At 33.9% G+C, this 12,192-nt stretch overlaps 1 protein-coding gene across 5 annotated transcripts in view; it reads left to right on the forward strand.

Moving 5' to 3' along the window:
* The window catches only part of sky (GTPase-activating protein skywalker), a 162,298-nt gene that overhangs the window by 42,998 nt on the left and 107,108 nt on the right, over positions 1-12,192 (forward strand). For all 5 annotated transcript variants that reach the window (XM_090376626.1, XM_090376653.1, XM_090376662.1 and 2 more), the window contains exons 4-5: positions 1,423-1,733; positions 7,058-7,168. In XM_090376626.1, the coding sequence (XP_090232752.1) occupies positions 1,423-1,733; positions 7,058-7,168 (422 nt within the window). The remainder of the gene's footprint in view (positions 1-1,422; positions 1,734-7,057; positions 7,169-12,192) is intronic.

A 12,192-nucleotide genomic window follows, 5' to 3' on the forward strand; every position in this document is an offset into this window, starting at 1 on the left:
TCTGGGTGGTGGTATCCGCTGAGAATAAGTAACAGTAGCCTCCTCTACTGGTGAAGTGTTACTTATTCGAGGTAGTACAATACCATGGCAACTTGTTGTGAAGGCATTCACAATATGAGATATTACCAAAATTATGCCAATTTAATTAATTAATTAAACTACTTTGGTAGATGGCTACGTTAAAATGATGCTTTTGCACTAACCTATATGTTAGCACACGAAGTTTACAACTAAACAGGAGGATTAGCAATGTAAAGAACAGTTCAAAGCAAGTACAAGTTCTTAACAGATAAATGCACCCTCTCAAAATAATTAACTTAATATGAAAGTATTTCTTTTGTTTCTAAAAAGTTCTTTTAAGTCGGTTAGACATCGTGTAACTGTTCTATATGTGGACCCTGGGTTCCCCAAAAACATCACAGGTTCCAATGACTTGTTTGATATCAAATAAATATGTATTTTCAAATAACACAAATGGCAACATTTTAAAGAATTCATGGAATACTTTAGTTATTCTGATAAAGAAAGGTTTAAAAAATAAAAAAGTTTGCTGCTTGATGTCAATTTCTGAGTGTTAACTGCTCTTAATGCTAATGGTGGTCACTGCAAATAAGCTTAACTAACTTTAATGTTACAACTAACATTTAACAAGCAAAGTTGCAATAATTAGGTAAACAGTTCTATCTCTATAAAGCACATAGTTTTCTATCTCTGTGTCCAAGGTAAAATACCATTCTGAAAATATTAACTTTAATTTCCAGTATTCTATCACTGTATTCATTAAGTTTGCTACTTCAGAAAATTAATTCCATTGTAATCACTCACAGAAACAAACAGGTAAACTACTCTTACCTTTATAAAATTCAAGCTGCATACATAATTATCTATGAAGATACCTTTGTGAAGGTTTATAGGCAGCTCATTTTGCATTTAACCTCTGTTTCTTTTGACATTAGTTAGTGCATTTGCATCATTATTACATAGTTGATTTTTTTAGACAAACCAAAGTTTGTACATTGGCATCATATTTTATTATTATTTTATTATATTAATATATTATTTTATTATTTAATTTAATTTTATTTTATTTTATTATTGTTATTATTATTTTACTCTCCTTTTTTTTTTTTTTTTGGCTGGTGCAGCATAAGCCTTAGGCTTTCTTGCACCATATGACCATTACTAATACTAATACCTTATATTTTGAGTTTAAAATAGCTCAAATTATATTTGAGCTGGATATGGATTTTAATAATTTGATATAATGATATGATTTTAATTTGAGTTAAATTAAATTGACAGAATTATTTGTATCAATTTTAAAATTATGTAAGCATTGTTAAAACATTTACATAATTTATGCACACTCATCCAAAACAAAAGGGGGAAAGTATGTAAAACTGTTCTTTTAATAATACCTAGGAGATTACACTTCACCACCAAGCCTTCCATCCTTTGTTGATCCTGCATACTGTGAACATTTTCAACTTAATACTGAAGGTCGGAAAGGAGCAGAACGAGTACTGTGTATTGTTGCTCATACTCACCCAGATATTACTTACTCACCCTTATTATATCCAATTGTCTGTTTGTTTATGCATTACATGTCAGAAGAAGAAACCTTCAATTGCATTAACGATCTGATAACTTCACCAAAAAATCACATTGGTCAAACCAGAGCTATCCATCAAGCCCAGTCTCGAGTAATAATGAAACTGACCAGGAAGTTTGCTGTAAGTATTTCACATATATAGAAGCATTATTAATATTTGTGCAGTTATTTCTAAAACATAGGATTTTAGCTTTTTTTTTTTTTTTTATGTGGTAAGGTTATAAAATCAGTATCACAGAACATGCACGCATAGTTGTGGGATAAAATGTAATTTTTTACAATTTGGGTTGGTCTACAGTATATGCTATTTTCTTTATCTATCCATTATTTTATGTAATAAAATAATAAATATACATAACTAAAATATATGAACAAAGGAAATAACTTTCATTTGGTTGTTGTTCTTTGTTATTTTTTGCCATAAATAGCAGAACAACTGCTGTTAAACTCGGCTGTGATATGTTGATTTTCAGCAGTTGCCTACTTTGATCTTATTAAATAATTTGGTTGTAGCTTCCCAAAGCAGTATTTGCTGATGCCAGTCATACTTCTGCCGTGATGTGATTGGCTGGTCTGTTAATAAATTCTGTGAAAATTAAAATATGAAAGTATTTCTTTTAATACTGAAGTTTTTAAAGTTTTTAAATTTTGCTGATTAACTTTTATCCTGTATGGTAAATTAATTAATTAATTATTATTGGCATATTGAAGCAATTCAAAGTGAAAAAACATAACTTGCATAGTTATGAACATGTGATTTAAGAATATGTATGAGTGAACTGCCTGATAAGCTTCACACTATATGGCTTAATGCTGTTTTGGATGAACAATCTTCAAATATTTTATTTTTCCCTTGGTCAAATGGATGGATGAAATTTGTTATATTGATGTTGTTTACAGGCTTGACTGTTAATGGGCATTGTCAGACTAATGATTTATTAGCCAAAATGTCAAAAATAAATGTAATACTATGGAATAGAAGATTGTCTACTAGATCCCCATCTGGTTAGGAACTACAAGTCACCATCTGGGGAGAAACTCCAAGGGATGCAGAATTTCAGTATTTTCAACTTACCATATCACTGAGGTGAAAGACATTTCCCTATACTATGAAAACTGCTATAAAATAAATACTTAACCAGTGAAGGTTGAACTTAGAAAGCATCGGAAAGAGCTTAACTTTCCATATGTATCTTTCCTCCTGTATGTTATTTTGGAATGTCCAGATCTGTTTCGCTACAAGGTTATATTTGATTTTATTGATGTATCTACTTTTTTCTCCCCCCCCCTCTCAGGTTTTGGCTAACTGTAGTAAGTGGGAATCCCCTTGCGTTTGGTTTGCCTTGAAGGTGCAGGGTACGCTGCATTTCCTTGATATGTTGGTTTGTAGAGATGGCCCTTGAGTTAAGATTAAAGTCTGTAGGAAAACCCATGTATCAGGAACAACATATGCATTACAGTATGGCACAAGCCAACACTCAAAAATAGTGTAATTAGGGCCCTAATTACACTATTTTTGAGTGTTGGCTTGTGCCACTGCATCTACTCTAACAATAAACTGTATGAGATTAGATGTGTCGCAGATCTCCAAAATTGGCTGCCCCCAGAATATTTTGGACACATATATTAGGGAAGGGAAACAAAGTTGAAGGTAGTAAGGAAATCACCCCAGGGGCTCACATGTGGTTAGTATGGGCTTGGCACACCCAGGAAATTTTTTTGGCTGGTTCCCTTATCTCTCTCTCTCTCTCTCTCTCTCTCTCTCTCTCTCTCTCTCTCTCTCTCTCACAGGGTAACTTTGAAATTTTTTTTGGCTAGTGCAGCATAATCCTCAGGCTTCCTTGCACTATATGGCCAGTAATAATAATAATAAAAAAGTACTGGAAATGGCTCGAGAGCTTAAGAATTTTGTTGTTCAGAATATAACACCATTCATAGAGACAAGGGAGTCAGTATTTTTCCCCCCGTCTTTTTTTTTGCGGGCCTTTTCTGCTCTCCATGCACATGTGAAGGATAATTCCTATTCTTCTCCAGTAACACAAAATGAGGGCCATGATCCTGTTGGTATTATTTAAGTATGTACTGTGGCTGTGTCACTATTGACACAGAAGGCAACCTTTAGAAGCTTTAGTGTTGTTTTTATCACTTAATTCTGCAATATTCATATACTTGTATTTTTAATTTTGTTTTTATTTCATAGTTTTATCAGTGTAGTCTTATATTAAATATGTAGTCTTATCCCATTTTTAATTTAAGTTATTAAAATCTGTGATATATATAGATTGGTGTATTTATTGCAGTTATGATTCAAGTTTATTTTTATATTTACATGTTTGGATAATTTGTGTATTTTATGTATTTATTTCTTTCACAGTTTGTGTCTGATCTGCTAGGCCCATTTCTGATTAATTTTTCATTAAGAGGGCAGGAAGAGAGGATGATCATTAATAAACATTCTTCCATCATTTACTTTTTTTGTCTTCAGTCTTCACTGGAAAACTATTTAGTTTCTAATGGTTTTCAGAGCATAGAACCACAGCCTCTTATCCAAGTCCTTTGGCAAGTTTAGAGGAAAGCAAAATTTCATATATCTATTCTTTTCTTTCAACCTTGGTGAAGCCACACCTCTTTTCAAGGTGTCGCTTCAACATGCCTTATACAATAGGATAATCACAATGCAATTGGATAATATTATATTGTATAAGGCAGTAGGATATAGATGAAACTCCTCTATATCATTGACAGAACCCCATTAACTGTCCTACGGTAGTCTGTCTACACTGTACAATTCCTCCCCCCCCCTCAACAGGTACTTTGTTCTCCACACCTTGTGTGGTACCATCCAGTTGGTATGCTGTTCTGTGATTACTGCTCCCTGTGCAGTATCCTGTATTTATCAATGTTAAACCTTAGTTACTACATCTCAGCCCATCTAATTTTTCTAGGTCTTATTGCAGTAGCACCCCTGATTCCTGTCATTAACTACCCAAAAATTCATATCATCAGCAGACTTAGACATTAAACTCTGTATGCCTTCATCAGTATTGTTAATAAATATTGAAAAAATAAGGGGCCTAGCACAAAACCCCAAGGGACTCCACTAATAACATTGGTTCAAGAAAAGTAGCACCCAATAGTAGCACATTGTCGTCTGCCATTTAACCATCCCTTTATCCCCAGTGCTGCACTGCTCCAATTTGCACAGCAGTTTTTCATGTGGAACAGTATCTAAAACTTTATTGAAATCGAAGTATATGATGTTAAAATTATATTGTTGGCATAAAAAAAAAATAATAAATAAATAAAAAGGTATTGGTTAGCCAATGTTAAAAATATCAGTTAATATCACAATTAGTCTACTGTCAGCTATTTAATTACATTAACTATTTTTCTATGCAGAAATTCCCCACTTAGTGCTCTTAATTGGGACCATAAAAAGAGTGCTAAGTGAATCCACATTAATGGGGAGAGATTTATCCATAGGAAATCATATAAATTTTAGCTAATTGGCACAACCAGCATTTCTGCTGATTTTAAGAAACCATTTCTCAATATAATATTAAATTTAGCAGAAATATTTAAGCTATAAACTTTAAATACATAAATTATGTAATAAAACACATACTAGGAAAAGAAAGAAAGAAATAAAAAGAATAGATAACCACAAATGTAAGTGGCTGCATAAAGCAATAACACCATGCAAAATATAAAAGAAATAAAGAGGGTGAAAAAAAGGAGAAGTAGAAAAAGAGCGAAGAAACAAATAAATAATGAAGACAGAAGAGGAAATAGAAGAAACATGGTAGGAATATGTGTTAAAAATATTTTTATAAAAATAGTAAATAAAGAGCAAATATAACCAAAATTATAAACCAATAAATAATAAATTTAGACTGGTGTAATGATAACCAGAGAGGCCATAAAGTGTGAAATATTATTAAAGCAACATAAGAAATCAACCACAAAAGAAATGACTATTGACCAATGACCATTGTATTCATTCTCTTTAGAGGGCAACTGGATACAACAGCCATGAAAATTAGTGCATTTTGAACTTAATGCAAATTACTACAACAGACAGAGACAGTTATCTATTCTCTTTATTTCTCTCTTTTCCTAATTTTTTATTATTATTAACTTTTATAGGTTACATGGCGTTTTGTTGGATATTGCTTTACGTAGCCACTTACATTTGTGATTTTCTATTTTCTTTTTCATTTTTTTTTTTACAGTTTTATTTTTATTTCTAATGCGTGTGGTGTGTGCTGGTTGCTTTGCTTTGTGCTGCTCATACTGCTCTCTATATTCTGTCTATAATTTGGCAGTAATCTGGTCTAGCAGTGAGTGCTTAAGCTTTCCTGTTCTTCTGTTGCTGATGTGTGATTTTTATTGCTTCGGCAGGCTGATGTTTTAGTTAATGTCTGCCTCCATCTGTTGCAGTAATTTGCATTACATTTGAAATGCAGTAATTTTCACTTCTGTTGTATTCAGTGGCCCTCTTAAGAGAATGGATGCAACAGTTGTTGGTATTTGTCTTATATATTTTTTCTTTTGTGGTTGATTTCTTGTGTATTTTTGGTGATGTTTAAAATTTTTTGGCCTCAGCACAGGAAACTTGTGTCAATACATAGGTACAAAAATTAACACAAATGTAAATTACTCATGGACACAACTTTTGGGGCAATAAACAGAGAGCTTTCAAAATTTCTCCTTATAAAGTGGAAATGCTCTGCCATATTTCAAGTTTGGCTGGCAATTCAGCCTTTTTTCTTTTTAATTATGGTATTAGTTCAAAGTGATGTTCTTTAATTTAACTTTTAAGTCAAGCTCTGAATTGCAGGCGATTGGAAAATTGAATTGAAGAGCATTAAAAAAAAAAAAGTTTTTTGATGGGATCTCTCAGCCACCCAAACACTTACTATTGGATAATCCTTCCAAGGTGTTTGAAATGAACAGCACTATTTTTGGGGGTGCAGAACACAACTCTAGGCAAAGGTATAAAAAAATACAGAGTGCTATAGAAAACAAATGCTGAGTAAATTGAGAGACAATTGTAGTGGAATAATATTCTTCCTTGTAAATGGTAACATTATTTTCAAACACCCTTGTTACGAAGACCTGCTTTAGTTTGGTGTCTTCTTTTTTTTTAGCAGGTTTAACAAATATGTGAAAAAAATTTCCATGTTGAAACTTCCAGATTATAAATAAGATAATCACTTGTCAGTATTATTTGGACATATGATCTACATGTTTACATAGCACCACTTTTGGTAGAGTGGTTCTGTGTCCATACATGGGATGAGTACTGCATTCAGTAAATAATGAATTGTTGAAATTTGGCCAAATTGAAGGCCAGAATATTTCTGAGCTGTTTAGTATGTAACTACTGTATGTAACTGAATCACATTTATCATTAAATAAATATGTATTTTGCTTCTTTTTCAGAAGACTGCTTTTTCACATTTGGAGAAAGAAATAAAAGAAAAGGATGCACTTGAAAATATGTTCCTTAGTTGGCAAAGGTGGATATTTAAAGGTCTTCCTTTTACACATGTGGTAAGGAATAATTAGTTTTAGTAGTGGCAAGTAATGTAAGAAAGAAAGTTTTTATACAGCATCAACAAAAAAAAAAAAATTCCACTTAACCTATCCATCCAACAGTTTGTCTAGTTCTTCCTTGAATTTATTCAGGCTCTCCACTTCCATAACGTCAGATGGAAGTTTGTTCCAACAATCAACTACCCCTTGGCTAAAACAAACTTCTGCACATTTATTCTGCAACCATCCTTCCTCAGTTTGAATTTATACCCTATAAGTGCATAATCTGAGGAAGAGGAAGAATCCCATCAGCATTGATTGCTCAATCGATACAAAGCCTTAAACACCTCAGTCAGATCACCTCACAGGTACCTAGTCTCCAGATGCTGCAATTTACAGAACTTCTTGGTTCTGCATTTACAGAACCTTTTGCCAAATTGATTTAAATTTCCTCTCCCCCAGCCCACTTGTTTTGGATCTGCCACTTTCGTTCAGTTACTTCTTTACTCAACAAGAGTGTTACTTTTTCCTATATTGGAAAACAATATAAAGTTGGAATAATGATACACTTTTTGGGGAAAGTGAAAAACCATAATTTTAAGAAAGTGTTTATTCAAAAGGAACTTTAATAAATTTTCAACTATGAGGTTTTTATTTAAAGAATAATATTATTATATTCATTTTCAACAAAATAAAATATAAATAAAAACTTATATAAAGGCTAATAGTTTGTAATATATTCATGTGAATTGCATGCAATAAATATTTGTATTCATAGTTATTTTTCCTACTTATTCTATACGTAGCGTATTAGGAGAACAGAGTGTACAGATCTGTTCAAAACAGTAAACAATTAAGTTTTATGTTTCTATAAATTTTGGCAGAAAGTCATATTCTGACTTCTAGAAATCTAGAAGTCAGAATGATTAAAGCCAGACCTATAAAAACTGGACAAGGTGCATCTAGCAAAAGGTTTTAAAAAGACGAAGTGCACCTGGTCAAAGGAATAATTTGGACATCTGTTGAACAGTCTGTCCAAAAACTGTACAGTTGGTAACACTATGACCATCCTACATTATTATTTCTTGTGAAGTGTTCCTGCAGTTCTTCCATTACTTTTTGAATAACCCTTAATTCTATGCTTTTTGAATAACCCTTAATTCTACTGCTTTTTTAACAACCCTTTACATAACAAATACTTTTCTAAAATATTTGACTCTATCCAGAAGATCTGAAATAAGTTAGTTAATAAAATCTCGTGAAAAACTGAATTTCGCATAATTTTTGTTTCATGTCTTCTTTACATCCTTTTTTATGAATTTGATAGTATGAACCAGAGCTGTAATGCCCAATACGTGTTATATCAATATTTGTAAAATACTAAAAGAAGTTTACCTCAATATAATATAACACTTAGAACACTTCAGTATGACACTCTTCAGCAATTAAAACGAAAAAATCGAAAATCTTCCATTACAGTAAAAAATAATTAAAAATCAAATGAACACAATTTAAAATCAAGCTAACGCAATTAAAAATTAAATAAATTAATTAAAAGAAATTTCACAAAAAAATTGCAAAACGATTTTCCTTCCTAAAGCTGACAATGCTTTTCGACTGTAAATCGTGATCACAGGAACGAAAATTACCGAATAGAGATGAGCATGAAATTTAAATAGGGATTGTCTTCACACATGCGCGTAAAAGCCCACGAATCAGACATTAGAAATGGCTGGCGAACGAACATTAACAGAATTCTCATGTAATTTAATTTTGACAGTTTTTGCAATTAAGTCTGGTATAATTACGTTGGACCCTTAAGTATTTTGGCCTCGTTAAATAAAAAAAGTATGTTCTTCGTTAACGGAATGAAAGGTAAATTCTGATGCTGCTGAATGAAAGGTAAATTCTGATGCTGCTGAATGAAAGGTAAATTCTGATGCTGCCGAATGATAAGCACGAACTGAGGCCGCATGTTGATTAACACAAATTCAGAGGAAAATGCATAGAACCTTGGTATGACGAGTTGCAATCTCTGCAAGAAATGTTTTACACCACTTCATTTATTTGTGTTGCGAACAAGGAAAGGACTGTGTGTAGTTTCCGTAATGGCCTGGCCACCATTTTAAATTCTGTATCTTTAGAGAATCTGTTAAGCTGTTTGTGCCATTGTTCAACATATGGGACAGAAATAAAAGTATTTTTTAATATTTACGATTGTTGGTTGATGTAGTATTTTATATCCTATCCCTAACTTGTACCCTGATTTGGTTTATTGTAGCAAAGGGATAACCCCTGTTTAAGAATCTGCTGGTTAATATTTGCATTTCTGAGCCCAAAGCAGATTCTGTCGTTGAATATTTATAGGCATTTAGAAATTGATTAAAGATAATACATCTCTTGTAGGAGAACCTGTGATAGCTGTTATAATGTAGAAGCCAATGTTTGTAGGTTTACAATAGATGTTGATGGAGCCTTTATCTCATGGCTATACCCCAACCTCGTATTGTTTGGCATTACAAGAATGCAAAATGGGATGACCTGCGAGATTTCTTTTCTTCTTTTCCTTGCTCGGATTACCGTTTCAAAACTTCTGATGTCAACATTTGCTCAGATTGTTTCCGTGAAATTATTCTTGTAGGAATAGATTCCTTTATCCCACACTCTACTTTAAAATCTCGTCCTTTATCTAAACCTTGGTTTTCCAATAAATGTGCTAAGGCTGTTCAAGAGAAGAATGTTGCATATCGTAATTGGCTTGTTTGTAATTCTTCAGTTTCATTTTCTGCCTACACCAAAGCTCGCAACAATTGTAAAGCAGTTATTAATCAGTCCAAACTTGATTTTGAATAGGCTAAGAGTAGAAAACTTGCTTCTTGCCCTAATGGTAGCTGAGCATTCTGGTCTCTTGCAAAGCTATTGGTTGCAACTTTTGCCCATCTCTGCTCCCACCTCTGTCAAAACCAGATGGTTCTGTTGTCACTTCAGCCAAGGATAAAGCTGACCTGCTATTTTTCTTCTCCCATTTTTCTCCCAAATTTAATACATCATTAATACATTCTTATGTATTAATGATCTTGGTAAAACACCTCCGGCCATTACCAACACGCTCCATTCAATGCTGCCTGTGGAATTCCATCAAAAGGATGTCAGAAGGATTTTGACGAATCTTGATGCTAAGAAAGCTCCAGGTCCTGATGGTATTTTTCAACTTCTTCTCAAAACCTGTGCTCCTGAACTTACTCTTATTCTTTGCCGCCTTTTTTCACTTTCTTATTCCAAAGATGTTTTTCCTTCTGCTTGGAAATTTGCTCATATCCAGCCAGTTCCTAAAAAGGGTGACAAATCCCTCCCATCTAATTATCGTCCCATTGCAATTATTTCTACTCTTTCTAAAGTAATGGAGAAATCAATTAACTGCCAACTCTTAAACTACCTAGAAACCTTCCGTCTGATCAACGATCGCCAGTATGGATTCCGTCAGTGTTGATCCACTGGTGATATTCTGGCTTAAAAAAGTAAAAGTAAAGTGCAGCCATTATCAACCCACTGCAGGATGGAAGCCTCCTCAACAATTCATGCTGAGGGAAATGGACCATAATCTGCCATGCTGGTCCAGTGCGGGTTGGCAGATCGACCGTATTCAGCAGTTAGGGGCTTGAACCCGGCCTACTCAAAGAGCGTGTGCTACTGCACTCCCGCTCCTGCCCACTCGGCTATTCTGGCTTATGTTACCCATTTATGGACTAATTCAATGGAAAGGTTCGGTGAAACACAAGTAGTTGCTCTTGACATCTCAAAGGCTTTTGATCATGTTTGGCATAAAGGTCTTCTAAACAAGCTTCCATCTTATGGTTTGCCAGCTGTTTTTTTTTTAATTGGTTATCCAGTTTTCTCTCTGATTGCTCACTGAGGGTGATGGCCCTCCGTCTTCTAACTTCTCCAGTAATGCTGGTGTCCGCCAAGGTTCAGTTCTCTCTCCCACTCTTTTCCTCTTCCATTGACTGGAAATCCTATCCATAGTTTTGCTGATGATAGCACATTGCATTTCACTTTCCATTTTGAGAAACCTTGCCCTGCTCAATCAGCTTCAACTTCTCAAATATCCGCTGCCAATTCCTTAAATGCCGATCTCCAGTGAGGCAAAGATAACTTAGTTGATTTCAATCCTTCTAAAAGTCAGTCTTGTCCGATATCTTGCAAGAAGGATTCTTCTACTCCTATGCTTAGCTTTGACGACACTCTGATTTCTAGGCAAGTTGACATGTCTCTTTTGGGATTACCCTGACTTCTAATCTCTCTTGGCACAAGCACATTACAAATATTGCTTCCTCCACATCTAAAAAACTTGGTTTTCTCTTTCACTCTTGGCATTACTTTTCTTCCAAACTGTTCCAAACTGTTCACTCTGTACAAATCACAAATCCTCCCTAACCGTGAAATATTGTTCCCACATCTGGGGCAGTGCCCCCAAAACCTCTCTGAGGCTTTTAGATTCCATTCAGAAGAGGGCAGTTAGGTTAATTAATGACTACTCTCTAACAGAGTCTCTCCACTCACTGTCTCTCATAGACGTACTGTTTCTGCTGCATGCCTTTTCTACAGATATTTCAATGGGCACTGTTCTTCTAAATTGACTTCTATAATAATTTCCATCTCTCTTTAAAAACAGTCCGAACACATGCCATCACCAGCCAACATCCATTTACTGTCCAACTTCAAACTCACAGAACCAACTTTTCATCTTCCTCATTTATTCATTCAATTGCTGTTTTCTGGAACAACCTTCCTTCATACGTATTTTCTGAAAATTACAGTCTACAGCAGAAGTTCAAGTCTAATGTCAACAAATATCTTCTTTCGTCTTCTCAACCTCCAACCCAAGCACGGTACTAAGTACTACAGGTTCTAATACCTCTTGTGTTTTGGGTTTTCATTAAAAAAAAAAAAAAAAAATTGGATTTTATTCGAGTCGTGAAATTTAGAAAATTTAACGACTTTGTATCTGGACCCTCCCTTTCCAATGTAAATTTGAGTCTAGA

This window comes from Mastigoproctus giganteus, chromosome 1, assembly GCF_048544385.1.
Source record: "Mastigoproctus giganteus isolate SK-2022 chromosome 1, ASM4854438v1, whole genome shotgun sequence".
Classification (NCBI taxonomy): Eukaryota; Metazoa; Arthropoda; class Arachnida; order Uropygi; family Thelyphonidae; genus Mastigoproctus; species Mastigoproctus giganteus.